Here is a 15662-nt window from a genome sequence, read left to right on the forward strand (position 1 = left end):
CCTTCCATACTTAGGAATGAAATGGAAATACTTTTTGACCGATTCCTAACGTGATGATTGAGGTCACGTGCCATTTAACACCATTCCGTTTTAACCCACGTGGCTTTTATTAAAAGAAGGTGGCGGTGGGGGTTTACCACAGAATGCAGTCAATAAAAATGGCAGGTGAGACAGAAATCAATGAGGCCACTTCAGGTTGTGTAATTTGGCTTGAAATGCAGACGTAGATTGTCTTGGAGAGAGGCAGATTTTGAAAAGGTTGTTTGTCGACTTTGATTCGAGATCTAATTAAACTTTGAGTGTCGCCTTGTTTTTATAACATCCCGGTAAAGTAAAGACACTTGGCTTGAGTAGTCCTTGTTGCCAGAGTGTCTTGTCAGCTCTGAGTCCTCCTTTTGTGTCACTGAGCCTCTCAGGACTTTCTTACCCTTCTGTGGCTCAGTGAGCGCCCAGAACCTGTGTGCAGATAACCAACTGGCAGCGTTCAAAGAGGCCACTTCATCACCTATTTCTTTCACTTGTGCACTTGCTTAATCCTGCCTTTTGATGTACTAAGATTAGATTCTTAATTGGCAACTCACAGAGGATTCAAATTGGATGACTCTGCTTTTTGGTAGATAAGCGGCTTCTGTGTCTGTGAGAGCTTTGACTGCTTTGGCTTTGAGGCAGGAAGGAAGTAAACTTTGTCCTGTTTGAGAAACAGCACTGTTTTTTTTTTTATCTCAGCAGTTTAGTTGAAGTTACCTCAATCTGTAGCTTTAAATTCTAAAGCTGGCTATTGCTGAATTATACCAAATGAGATATTAAAGAGAGACTGAAACTGAAAGAAAGGAAAAAAAAAATGGTCTTCATTATATTTCATTGATGTGATTTCCTCTACAGCTCGTCCTATGACACGTTTGAGCTTGACGACGCCCACCATCGTGGCTAGGGGTCAGAAACGCAAGATGACCGTTGCCACGTGTGTGTCGGCCAATGGCAAACCCCCGAGCGTGATCAAGTGGGAGACCAGGCTGAAGGGCGAGGCCACTTTCCAGGAGGTTCGCAACCAAAACGGGACGGTGACAGTACGCAGCAACTACGTGGTGATACCGAGCCGCGAGACCCACAAGCAGAAGCTCACGTGTATCGTGACGTACCGGGAAGAAAGGATCACGGACAGCGTGGTGCTCAACGTCCAATGTGAGTAAAGATTCATTGTCGCGTTGTCGAGTCAGCATTCGTCAGTGCTCGCAAAGCAAACAGATGTAAGCACGTTTTAATCTCGATGTGTGATCTCATTCGCCTCAATGTTGTGGGACTTGTTGCAAGAGGACACCAAACACCTTTGTTTACAGTAAACCAGATCCTCTACCAAACACATCTGAGAAACTCTGCTTGTTTTTGAAGAATCATACACACAAATAAGCCGGAGTGTGCACAATTATTTTATTTTTTTTACATATACATGAATATTTCTGATTGACAAGTCGTTCAAATCTATTCATCTAAATTTAAAGAAACCGAGTACTGACACATTTCTTCATGTTAATCAGTTTAAAGGGCGTTTTTGAAACATGACATTTCAATATTTCATCATGTTTGATCATATATACACATTTCCATGATAATCTGGGTGATTTTAATCTAGGGGAGAACAGATCACTCAAAACAGAGCTGATTGTCTGGTCACAAACCCAAGTTGTTGAGTATTACAATGAAAAAAGAAAATGGTTAATAAACAAAACAAAAAGACTTAAATTAGCAACACCCAAAACGAATTCAGCAAGTTTCATGACGGCCATTTTCTTAGTTCGATCTGTTTAATCCATTTAGGTGTACCCAACTACTGTTTGTCAATCATTCAGTGTTTTATGGTGTTTATTGTCCGACTCATTTTAAGATCACATTTCCAATAGTGTGCATATTTGCTTAGTTAAAGAGCTCTGAAAGTCTTTCCCCAAGGCCGGAAACAGAGTCTAGCATAAATTACATAAGTCTGATTCAATATGATTTAAATGGTGCTGAAAATTATTATTAGTTATTATGGAATTGCTGATCAACAACACCAGAAATATGTTGCCTACCCCAGCTTTAACTGGAAGGATGTGTTATTTTACAGCATTTGTGTTGTTTGTGCATAACTCACATCCTCGAGTCTTCTTTTCCCAGATGAACCCGATGTAAAGATCGAGGGGTTTGATGGAAACTGGTACCTGAACCGTCAGAACGTTCAGCTGACCTGCAGGGCTGATGCCAACCCCCCTGTCACTGTCTACCAGTGGAAACTGTAAGTGTGAACAAACCTTTTCCCTCCACCCGAAACAAAAAAAAAAAGAATCTAAAGCTGTGCTGTTTCTCTTACTTCAGATTTCTAACTTAAAAAGGCTTCATAAAACACAGTTAGGGTGTTTTTATGGAACGCCGTGGCCTAATGGAGACATTTCTTTTTGTAATATTGGTTTTAAGGCATACCTATAAAACAAAGTCATCTACAAAGATAACAAAAAAAACAAGAAACAAGAAAAACACCAACTTCCTTCATCCTCTCCAGAAATGTGTCTCAGTTTATTTGTATGTTTACACGTGATGGAGATAAGACCAGCACCTGAGGCAGAGCACAATGGGCCCATTACGACAGCAACACACACCCGTATCTACTTGATGGTCACTGATACTGGGTAATGCACGCAAACAGAACCCAGTTTGCTTTGCTTTGCTTGGGGGTGGGTGTTCCTTTGAAGTCTGACGACCAGCATACAGATATAGGGGTAAGAAACCGTCATTGATGGTGCTGTTGTGTTCTCTGGGGGGGGTTGAGGAGGCAGCGGCTTGTCCCTGACACACAGAGCAGACGGCTGGAGCAGGAGCTATGGATTAGGCTGCCATACTGCAGGCCTGACATCGGTGTTTTTGCCTCAGAGATCATCACAAGCCAGAACAGATACAAACATGTTGTGCGGGGGCCTCTGAGAATCGCAGAATAACCCCGGGGTCGATCTGTTCGGAGTGACAGCATGACGTTTGTGGTCATATGGAAATAATGCAGATTAAATTCTGTGCATATGACATGGAGGACCACAGCTGGAGTGTACAATTGGTTGCTGTCATTTTCACTGATCAAACCTTTTTACTTAATTTGGATGAAAAAAAAAAAAAATGACGTGAAGCTCTTTGAATATAAAGCATCTTTTCTAAGCATGGGACTTTAGATTTGCTGAAATTAGGAGATAAGTGCAGCAATTTGTTCTGTAATTGCTCAGTGAAGGTTGATTGGTGAATGGTGTTGAGTGGATGCGGATTAATAGACCATTGTTCGCTTGTTGTGTCTTCTTGACAGTTCATGGTTCCACTGTTAGACTTTAATGAGCCCCCTCTTTTGTCTCATGCATTGGCGATGGTAGATTCCAGGGCTAAAACAGTGCTAAACACACAACAGCAGAAGACAAAGACAAGCTATAGAGAAGATTTGTTTGTTCGGTATCACTCGCAGAAGAGACGGGGGGGGCAGAGGAGGAGGGGAGAGGAGGAGGTTTGATGAGATGTGATCTGAAAAGACGAGGGCACTGTGCTGACAGATAGGAGGGGACGGCCATGGCTGTACCCAAAAATGAGATGCCAAATCCGCTATGAAGGTTCCCCAGGGCTCCTCTGTAGAGGTCAGTGCAGGACTGTGACAGAACAATCCGGAACAGGCCGGCAGAGCTGCGTCACACTGAACCGCAGACACCAAACCCACCGTCATTGACACAAATCCTCTTATTTCCAGAGATAATGAATTATCGTATGTAGTTTTTTTTTATTGTCGATTAGTCTGTGGATAATGCGTCGTTTTTTTGTTGTTGTTTTTTTTCAAATTCTGAAAAAGCTAAAATTGTACATCGTTAGAGGGATAGTTTGCACTTTATGCATCATTAATAAACAAGTGCTATGCACTGTACTGCAAGTTATAGATGCTGTTACTACTGTCACTGCTCATTATGGCAAAAATTCTTAGAACACAAAGCAATTTCTTAAAATGGGTCAATGTGAGAAGTTGTTGTCACAAATAACAACTAAGAATTTGAAATGAATATGTTTAATATGTTTATAGTTTAATTTATCTGCATGAAAAACTATATATATATATATACAGTATATACATATAAATATGTATATACTAAATACCCACACAGCAGCAGTATTGTTGTTATTCTAGATGTTTACTGAATAATTACCTCAAACTCTGCTTTAATTAGCTTGATTACTTATTTCGGTTGTGATAATCCAATTCTATTAATCATGTTTATTAAAATCCAGCTAAGAGAAGTTAGTTGAGTTTCTCAGTTATCATTAGCTGTGGATGAAATACTTAAGTTAAATGTCTGTCTGGGCCTTGGTGCGCCATTCATGTCCAGATCAACACCAGAGAGGCGATTCTTTCAAATGCTCGTCACCTTATATGAATCCTAAGTTTCACACGTCATATTAATAAAGTGTAATAACTTGATGAAGGGACACAACGAAGCACATATTTGAGCCTGAACGTGTACATGCTGTACAAACCCACCACATTAACCTCATTCGGGTGTAAATGGGTCACTGACATGACTGTGCTAAGCTCGGAATATGAATATTTAATTGTTCACAAACATATTTTTAATTATCTTCAACTGGAATTATTTCCGCTCAGTCCAATTCCATCGCATCGACAGAGCTGATGTGTTTGTACTCTTCCAGTCACACTTGCACTGGGGTAATTAATGCAAAATGCGCAGGTATGACATGCACTCACTGTGCTCACTTGCATGTACTTAGTTGTCGGGGGTTTGGTAGAATCCCCATTGTTTCATTCTAGCTCCAGGTCGTGCTTTGTTGTGAATATTAATTGACCATGTGAATTTTTAGCAGCGGCACTCATGGACTGAATACATATTGGCTATGCTAACGCAATAAAATCCAGTGTCAACAAAACAAATGTTTAATTAAAGACACAGTCCTCCTATTTATTTATGTATTCATTATATTCAAGTTTATACAATTAGTTTGGATTGTTATTGTCTTGTTTTTAGACCTTAGCATGAGTACAATTTCACATACTGGCCTTTATTATGCATTTATACTGTACGTCACATACGTGTTTCAGGCATTCACATTCAAAGCCTTTTTTCCACATACAGCAGAATGTATTGATTCTGTGTCGCCCACATCTGCACACGCACACGGAGCGGCTCGTCATCAAAGAATCTGCATCCCTCTCACGCTGTTTGTTGGCCCCTCATTTTGCTTTCCCTCTGGCTCGTCTCTCGCACACACACACACACACAGACACACACGTGCATCACACACTCAGATGTCTCGCACAGATGCAGACATCTCTGGATGCTTCCCGAGTCTGCGGTAAATCACAGTTTGGTCGTCTTTCATTCCTGTAGCAAATCAATTGGACTTTGCAGAACTCTGCGTTTCAGAGACGCTTACAAAAGGTAACCGGTTACTGACTCGTGACATAATCGCTGAGCGTCGTCGAAAACGCTGCATTGTGTTTGATCTTCACCTGCGGGCACGAAAAAATACTCTTGACTTGCACTGAAAGTTGTTTAGTTTTCTTTTCTTTTTTCATGACAGATGTGTTAAGAGATAACTCGTCACAGTGTTTGGTGAAGCTGAAGTGCTTCATTGTTCGTGTAAGGCGTTAAGATATTGCCCGTGCACTGTTGTCTCATTTTCCTCTCACTGTAAGAAATGGTGCATGTCCCCTCACACACAAGTGGAGGTGGTGTTTTCACCCATATCTTGTTTGTTTGTTGTTGTTTATTAGCTGGATTACAAAAAAAACATATACTTTGTGAAGGGGTGTCCATAAGAACTAAGCTGACAAACCCTGGTAAAGATCTGGATCAGGGGGTCAATCCAAGAGCTAGTGAAGTTCTAACGCTGTACTGACATGGATGCAAGTGCGTTACTTGTGTTGCATACAGGAGAGATTGAGAACAGCTTACCTTTCAGAGCCACATCGCCACCCAAATACCCCAGCACAGGGTTAGCGATAATCGATGGTAATCAAATGGCTTTTATGTGCAAAAAACAAGGCCGTGATATTTGTATTGGACAAAGTACACTTAATGGACAGCTTGTTGCCACGGCTTTCGCGAAGCTTCTGCAATAAATGAAACCGGCCACGATAAGACACATGCTCTCGTACCTTCTGAAAGCCAGAGGACGAAACTGCGGTTGTTGGTCGTTGTGACGGTTGTGCCATCAGGCGCATCCATCATCAGTCGTTTAAACGACACACACGTGTGTGTGGTCTGCGAGTCTCGGTTGACTTTAAAGGGACTGTCAGTTTCGGTCTCTTAAAACTACCAGAATGGCTCAGTGGAGCGCAGACCTCCGCCAAAGCCTGTCGCCAACACTTAGCAGCTCTCCACCATCAGACCAGAGGACGACTCAGTTTTATCACTGTCGTGTTTGCAGCTCTGCTCAGGCTGGATCCATTCAGAGCGGCCGATGAAGCTTGTCGAGGGAAGGCAACAGGAAGTGGCTAATTGCCACGAAATGTAATACCTTTTTTTTTCTCAGCCTTCGGGCTCCATAAAAGGGGTCTAGGTAATAGAATGGAGGGGTTTTGTTCTCGGGAGCTGTGACCTCAAAGTGTACTGACCTGATCAAAGGACACGAGCGGGGTTTGAACGCGGTAGTGATGGTGAACCATGAAGACAAACACCTCAGGCAGGAGTAACAGGCTCCGCTTCTCATTGTCAGCCCCGGCATTTGATAGATTCTGCATTCACCGCTTGATCAGCTGCCTCTCCTGACAGCCCCCGTGAGTTTTGAGTTCAGCCATGTGAGGCGTGCTGCAGTTGAGGAGCTTTATTGCACACACATACACACACACACACACACACACACAACCCCCTCCCCCCGCACTGAGTGTTTTGTATTCACTGAGTGTTTTGTATTCCATATGCCAAAAAAAAAAAAAACATGTGTCCTCAGGCGTCAGGTATTTCTTACCTGTTTGGACCTGCTGGGATTCCCTGTCCTCATAATTTTGTTTGGACTTGATGGATGATGGCTGAAATACAGCACTGTCAAATATCCCTGGTATTTATCTCAGCCCAACAACATGCACATCCAGGTTTGTTTGGCACTGGAGACTGTGTTTTCATGTGCTTTGAATTGCCCTGCTGCTTCTGGGAGAGTGATTTTTTTCTTTCTTTCTTTTTTTGTTTTTCTCACTGTGGTCTCGTGTAATTCTGCCTTATGGCGTCTGTATTATTGCATCTGTCTCTTTCTCTACAGCTTGAATGGCTCCCTGCCCACTAATGTGGAGATCAAGAACAACACCCTGTTCTTCAAGGGGCCGGTGACCTACGACCTCGCTGGCACGTATGTCTGCGACGCAACCAATGGAATTGGGACCCGTACTGGCAGCGTGGATCTCAACATCACAGGTAGGTTCATTGACGCCGGATTTTAAGCCTTTTCTTTTGGATGCACATGGTATTGTACATGCCTGCTGCAGAGCTGCCATTTCTGTGTTTTCTATATTTGCTATGACAATGGCAGGACTCGAGGGTGTGACGCTGCGATGTGCACTGCACGTCATAATTGAAGCCTTCTCTTAACACAAATAATGGATTCATTTGGATAAAAAGTGGCTCACACAATCCTAACATGGGTGTCAAAATGAGAAGGCGACAAGTTGTTTGCACATGTGCGGCTCATACATCTGCTGTGGCAACGTCATCTGGCATGGCTTCTCGCAATCAATGCAGTACCCCACGAAATGCTCGCGTCGGGGAACGCCGACGGATTCATTTAGCCAACAATCGTGCACAAAACTGGGGTGACAGTCGGCGATCAGCTGTGTTTCCCTGATGCGGTTCACAGCTGATCTGTCTGAGTGGCTCCCCGCTGCACCGCGGCTTTGTGCACGAGAGCTCCACACACATGCGGCGACAAACAGAACAGCATCTCCGCACATGTGTGGGAGGGAGGGCTGTAAAGCGCCGTCTATTATTGGCAACGAAGGTGAACATCAAGGAAAATGGCAGTTTGAGGCGAGGGTACTGTATTGATGATAGTTTGCTTGCATTGTGCTCTCACCCGTCTCCGACCCTGTTGAGCTCCGCAGTGCTCGCTCTTTTGTCTCCTCTTCTCTCTCAACTTCTGTCTTTTCTGTGGGGGAAAAAAAAACAAAAAACACTGAACAAAACTGACTCAGTTCCCTCTGCATTATGCATAACTGTTGGTTCATTACCATAGGGGATAATGTTTTTGCCCCTCATTGCAATGTATATCAGGTCTGACCCTGCTGTACATTCTACTAATGTGGGGATCTTCTATTGGTACCAGCTGTGTGTGTGTGGTAGTGTGGTACTGGGATACTGTCACAGTTTTGGTCTGGTCACACTGGAAAGACTTCTTCATGCGGCTTGGTTTCTGGGAAGGGTAGGGTGGAGGTCGGGGTGGGGGTGGGGGCGGGGGCCGTTCTAACTTGCATCACTTTGCATGTTGACTCATGTTGTGTCTCTGGGAACTCGACGCTCGCTGTGAAGTGAACAGCTGTGTCTTACAGTATCACTGCATCGCTCTCTTTCTTTCTGCTTCCTCTCTTTCTTATGATCGTATTGTTATGGGTAAATCCCGGGCAAAGCAGCTGTGGAGGATGTGATGTCATTGATTACCTCATGAGAAGTTGCCCCTACCAAAGGAGGGCGGGCTAGAATGGTGATAATGGACATCCTTAAAGAGTGCATGAACAGTGGTTATAAAACTGGAAAAGTGAGGAAGTAATACACTGTCGGGAAATCGCCGTGCGCCAGCTTCTATTGAGCTATTGTGTTCCAGAGAGATTGTACTGTTTGGCATTATAAATACTACATCCCTTTTGAGAAGGCACAACAAAGGCGCTAAAGTCATTTTCTTTTTTCTGCTTTTTCATTGATTGCTTGAATCAACAAACCACATTGCTCGTGTCCCCGGTTGTCTTACTGTTTATTCTCATCATTTGTCCATATAATTTTTATTGAGTGAGTGAGACAAATATTGTGTGGGTGCATAATTTGAGTGCATTCGTTTCCAATTTGTCTACAGATGGAATTAGATTTTTTTTTCTTCTTTTTTTTTTTGTTTATCATTTAGAGCAACGTTCAGCAGGAGATTACCGGAAATGCAATGAGTGATATTGATGCTCTGGAAAAACTTTTTTTATTCAGCAGACAGTGAGACAGCAGTATAGTTATTTCTTATTATCACACTGCATATGACTTATTTTGTACATCCAGATACATATAAGGGGACAGCTTAACTGTAACGTGGCCTTTATTCCTGCATATCGTAAATATTGAATATCACAGAGCTATGCTGTTGCTCTGCTTTCATCCTCTCTTTGAACTAAGCCGGCCGCACGATGACAGTAAGTGTTGTTCAATATTGTGAGATGGCAAAAGGCCCAGATTTCTGTTTAGGATACAGTCCCATACTAGCTTTAATAGCATGTTACCAGTTCCCATAGTAACTGTGAGCAAGTCCGCCCCTCCTAAAGCACGGTTCAGAGCCTCTGCTCTAACATGGTGCCCTGTCAGATGTCATCGGCTATAGTTCCCTGTCAGACATTAGCATGGCCTGGTGCTTTTGAGATGCAAAGCACAGCAGCCTGGATGCAAAGGCGCAGCGCTGTCGCGCTCCTTTGTCTCATGGAGGTGTAACATGGATATGTTACAGTGGGATCATACACTGTGCTGTTTGCTGATGCTGTGAAACGCTAGCCTGCTCCCGTCAGCATTATCCCTCGCACTACATTGTGACATAATGATATTTGTACAGGAGATCTTGCAGAAGAAGAGACGCTTCTGTGCATGTAGACAGAGCTTGCACTGTTTACGATGACATGGCGGAAGTGAACTTGAGGGGCGAGCGTGACAGTTCCTGCGTGGCAGCGCTGACACTGGCTGTGCATAATGACCTGGGTTGGAGGTACAGAAGTATGCTGATGCTTCATTAACTTCAAAGTGCGTCTTTGTGCCTCCCCACAGTCTCAGACCGGACCCGGCTGAGACGTGGCAGGTGAGAGAGCCCCGCTGCTGGCTGCGGTTCAAGGCTGCAGCATTCGGCCACAGTTATCCCGGCCAAGTGTTGTCTGCAGAAAAGCAAAGTGACCACCCTGAGAACTGCAGTACATATTTGTTCAGCTACTCTTTCCTTGTGAAAGGGCACATTTTCATTGGAATGAGACACACTCGGGAGAGTTCTGTGGCTTCTGGAGTCTTAACTTAATAGCTGGACTTTAGTGGCTATAAGTAAACCATCATTGCAGTGATAAAATAATGTCAACGCTGTACCTTCCCTCTCAAGCTCTCCCTATGACCCGCAAAGGGGAATGAATGGGTGAATAAATGAATGAATTCCTATGATGGTGGCAGAAGTACTTTTTAGTTTTTTCTTTAAAAGCTGTCACAGCTGCCGGGGAGACAGCCGTTCTTCCGGGGGAAGATTAAATGTCTGCAACAACATTGTTTATGTCACAGAAATGCTGTTTTCCCCACCGTGAGAAATGGCACTAATGGAGCGCCAAAGTAAGACACAGCTTAATGGTGCGCCTCAGTTTCTGTGGATGGATTTGAAGGAGCCACATCACTGTCACCTTTGCAGATCGCGGGGGCCGCACGGCACCTTGTTTCAATTAGATCGGGCGTAATGTTTGCTGTGGAGATGGTAAGCCGCACGGGCTAAGATGGCTGTCTCCAAGGCCATGTGTTCTGCACATATGGCGTCGCTTGTCACAATCTAATGAACCACACTCGCCTGCTTTAATCAATCCTCGCGCTCAGAAAAAGAGGTGAAAAGGAAGTCTGGACGAGAGGTGAGGGAGACGATCCATAAAAGGAGAGATGAGCTTCTGGGGCAAGCGTGTGTTATAAGGCCATGCAGACCGTTAAAGCCCTATATAGATTAAAATTGGACTTGGCCGCATGCAATAGACCTCTTCTCCGAAAATACCTCTCCCATTCGAATTCAGTTCAGAACTCTCCTGAGGCAAAGTTGACAAGTTGTCAGATCTGATTAATCAGCTAATTACAAACGGCCATCAGAGGCCATATTAAAAAATAGAGACAATTAAAAAGCCTCGCTGTGAAATTTATATCGCGTGATTCGTTTTTTGGGAGGGATGGACGGATTCCAGTCGAAACAGCAACTCCGGTGAAATATTACCAGCAGAGGAAGCCACAGGAAGACAACTGAATAGTGTGGTTAAACTCAAGGATCCTCCCCGTCTTATAAGAGGAATCTAGTCTCTCATCAAGATAATCAGCTTGAACAACATCACACTTGGGTTTTTTTTGTGTGCTTGGGAACAAATTAATGCAGCCATTTTAAATGTCTTCCCAGCACATACTGTAATGGGACGTGATGAACAGCCATTTTGTCGGGGGATGGCCTCACAATTATATCATTATCACCCCGGAGAAAGAAGATTTGTGGTTTAATACTTGGCAGTGTGCGACATGGGAAAAAGTCCCTCCAGTAAAGCCGCGTATTTCGCTGCAGAAATAATTTGTTTACTTGCAGGGATAATCTATTTAACGTGATTGGATTCTTTTTAACCTTGGACTCTCCCACACAGCGGCGCTAATCTTTGCGAGATGACGGCCAGACCGAGTCGAAGACACAGTGCCTAATTCCTGTCATATTTGCAGGATGATAATATCGGATCAGCGCCGGGTCAACCGCCACGTGAACCTTTTTGGTGAATCCACATTTAGCCCCGAAGCACCGACTTTCATCCTCCTTTTGTCAGAGCTGTGGCACCCGAGCTGCTGTGGAGAGCAGGGGTTGCTTTCGAGCTTTGCTACAGGGCTTCACCACGCAGGTTAAACTGGATGGAGTGAGAGCGTTCTCTTCGATTTAGCACGAAAAGCTTGAGGACGGATACTTCTGTAAGCTCAGGCAGCCATTGCCGGCATCTGGTTCACGCTCGCCTGAACAAGCAATAGTTCCCCTCCCCTGTGAGAAGATGAAGCTGCGAGCGAAGAGGTGAGGGGAAAGAAATCTTAACCACATAGTGAAAATGAGATGAATATAACATAGACGCTCCAATGGAGATAAATAAATATAACGTAATAACAGTATCCATGTGAGTGACGGAGAGGCCTCAGCGGGTTTGACATTTGGAGTTTAGCTGAAGAGGTAAAGTGGATTCTCGCAACGAGCCGCTTTCTCATAAATGTATGGAGCAGCTTTTTATGTTCGTCGCCGCACGGACTCTGTCACTGTTTGTTTAGCGATCGTAATTCCATTGGCTTCATTTGCACATTACCAACGGAGGCGAGTGGAGCCATTTGCCGAGGACTTTAGCTACATCTACACACTTATTCCAAATGCTTGGCACCAGGTTGGCAGGAAGGCAGCGTTGAGTTGCTGGCAGTGGCAGAGGGAGCTGTCTCAGCATAAATTTAAATTACTGCGCAGGAGATGTTGCTCTGAGCTGACATTAGATGTTATCGTTCTCCTAAAACTTATTACGACTACAACTGGAACGCTTAACCCACCTTTTGCCATTGTGGGATTATGGCATCAATTTTCACAAAGCTACGTTTAGACATTTAGCAGACTGTTATCCTTTATTAGACAGGCATCTGCCTCGTTAGTCTGTATTATACAAGATCTTCCCACGAGCCATTCTCTGCAGCACTTGGCGATTGATTTCCTACTGTCTTTTATCAATAAAATAAAAACACACCTCACATTAATGATTCCTTTTCTTGGGACTTGTGAGGTTCTCATGGCAAATTCAGCCAACTGCTTCGGTCGAACTCTTAACTTTGAATATTGTTTTTTCACGTTATTACTCTGTAATGTAGCGTCAGTCGTGATGGAGGTCTCCCAATGACACAGTCTGAGTCGATCTCTGTGTGAATCTGGGAGGAGGACACTCTTAAATAAAACAAGGATTGCACTCGTATGTTATGGCGATCTAAAAGCTCTTTTTCTCCTCGCCGACAGAGACGAGAGACATTACAATGTCAGCGTTGCAAAGGCTTCCCCTCAGCAATGTGAAATTTGTTTGTCTTTGCCTGTCATGGTGGAGTCGGTCTCAATCTGAGCGACATAGCATGCCGTACTGTCGCCGTCTCACAGCTACCGTCTGCATTATTCATTGATCCAAAGGCCACACATGTACATCCTTCATATCATTACATCCTCACTCTGCTGTCAGGCAGGTGGAGGAGCACATTCAGAGGTGTGGCCTCCCCCGCTCCTTCTGCAAGATTCGTGTCAGTCTTGAGCGTCGCTATCACTGCAGCTGCAACACTAGGAAGACCGGGCTGTGCAGACTGATACAGTGAGTTTCCAAAGGGCTAGGAGGGGATGCTCGCTCCTCAGATGCTGCCAAGATCACACCTCATTATCCAAATGAGCCATTAGCATGAGCTGCTCCTTCACTCGCTCACTGTAGGCCGCCCATAAAGCCTCTGCAGTGTTGTCATGTGCCAGAGAAAGCGCTGGGTGTGGGGGGGGGCGGGGGGGCATTTTAGCTGCAGTTAGTTTTATATTTGGAGAAAAAAAAGATAGCCTGGCAGGAGGAGTGAAATGGAAATGTCACCGGGGGAAGCATGTGAGAGCAAAGCAGCTGAGATTGTAGTGATTTATCTTAACATTTTGTTTCTGCATGGCTTGCCGTTCCTGCTCTCGGGAGTATATGCAGAGGAGAGGGATGTGGCAGACGGATGGAGCTGGGGGATTGGCCGAGCCCCCTCCGGCCCGGCTCTGCTCCTCCGTCATCCTTCTCCTCCTAGTTGTCCACCCGTGTGGTGTTTGTTCTGTCACGCCTCCCTGAGAGACTGATGAAGTAGGTCAGATGTTGTCCCATGGTCTGACCACTGGCTCCAGAGCTGCTGCTGCTGCTGCTGCTGCTGCTGCTGTGGTGATTCACTCGTTACACACTCGAACACAGAGGAGAAGCCGCGGGTAGGATATGTTAAACAAACAGCGCGCTGACCTTTTTGTGAACACATACTAACATGCAGATTTGTTTGGTGCACACATCTATTGACCCACTAACTCGCCTTTATAGCACTTCCTCTTAGCATTACGGCCACATGCGGGCCGGCAGGGAGTGTAGAGATGCATTAATAATGACGGTTTCCTTATGAACAAACACGATCTGTACAAGAGCATTTCTATTTGACGGCGGTGTAAATATTCATTGCTCATTAGGTGCGTTAAGAAGGATTATTACAACCTTTCATAGCACAAAATGGCCATATTATATCGGCAGGGGTGCTAAATGAGATTTCTGGTACTTTCCATCGCAATATTTATGTGGGATTGTAAGTCTTAGTCATGCCTATGTATATACAGTATATATATACATATATATATAAATATATATGTATATACATATATGTTTATATATATATATATATATATATATATATATATATATATAAATATGTGAGCCTTGTGGTATTCTTGGTCACTAGTCGAGGGCAACAGGGAAAGCTAAACTAAACTCAATTCAATATTGAAACCTAAATGAAGTGTTCTCTGGTTTCTCTGACAAGTCTCTGCATGTTGGCAGCACACCCCGTCGTGTAACCTGTGTTTTGATGCTGGTCTTTTTACAGTGTTATCTCCTTCAGCACATCTGCGTCCTGTTGGCGTTTTATGGGGAAATTGAACTCGAGTCACTTGGCTGAAGGTCTCAATGTGGCGAGTGGCACGTACCTGCATACGGGGGGGGGACGTTGGCCTCTGTGACATGATCAGGAGTAGGGAAAAATAAGTGGACAGACAGGAAGCCAATGAAGGTATTAGAAAGTGTTGACTCCTCAGGCCGCTGTGTTAAATTGCTGTCAGTGATGAGCATTCAGACAGGAGAGTAATAAGGATTGTTAGAAACAAACAAAGAAATGCCTCTTTCCCGACTGTCCCCATACTCACTCACTCACTCATTATGCCAGTGCTTTATGAGCTGCTGTCATTCCTCAACCTCTCAGAGTCTCACTCCACTCCTCAACTTCTTAGAGTGGCCCGTCTATTTCCCTTTTCATCTTCTGTTGTTGGCAGCTTGTACCTCATTTAGTCACATTATAAACGCCACGCCCCGTGAACCACTCTTTGAAATCCTCTCTCATTTTCCCAGCCTCTGTCATAACACCATGTACAAAGTGATTGCGCTAAGGCTCAGGAATGAGACTCCCTGTTTTTTTTTGTTTTTTTTTTCCCGTATGTGTTCAGACATGACTATAGAGCACACCCAGGAACTCTACCTGCAGGACCGAGGTGTGAAACAGTTTCTCCTCAGTCCTCACACATGCCTCCCCATCAGTACTACGAGTTCCTCTGTTACAGCTTCCTCCAAAATACTTCTAATGCAAAACAAGTCTGGCACGATGATGTCATCGCCATTTCAACAACAACAACAACACAATTTGATTTGTTTCTCTCTTCAAGACTCACTTGTGTTTTACATCAGGGACTCTGAGGGAGAGCTCTTTATCAAGTTATGAAGGAAGTAGATTTTGTCACTGAAATGTTTAGAGGTCGTAAATCATCCGCCCAATCAATCCAGGTGCGAATGTTCAAAAAACCCATGATTTTTGGTAATACTAATGGCATACTGGAGGCGTTTCAGTGACGGCTGTAGATCACCTGCGTAAATCTATCATGCCTCTGGATGCAGTTACAGCCTT

General features: G+C 44.2%; 1 protein-coding gene across 5 annotated transcripts in view; it reads left to right on the forward strand.

Moving 5' to 3' along the window:
• nectin1b (nectin cell adhesion molecule 1b) overlaps positions 1-15662 on the forward strand; it is a 144491-nt gene that overhangs the window by 53309 nt on the left and 75520 nt on the right. For all 5 annotated transcript variants that reach the window (XM_058633301.1, XM_058633304.1, XM_058633303.1 and 2 more), the window contains exons 3-5: positions 883-1182; positions 2152-2269; positions 7264-7415. In XM_058633301.1, the coding sequence (XP_058489284.1) occupies positions 883-1182; positions 2152-2269; positions 7264-7415 (570 nt within the window). The remainder of the gene's footprint in view (positions 1-882; positions 1183-2151; positions 2270-7263; positions 7416-15662) is intronic.

This window comes from Solea solea, chromosome 7 (assembly GCF_958295425.1).
Source record: "Solea solea chromosome 7, fSolSol10.1, whole genome shotgun sequence".
NCBI classification, from domain to species: Eukaryota; Metazoa; Chordata; class Actinopteri; order Pleuronectiformes; family Soleidae; genus Solea; species Solea solea.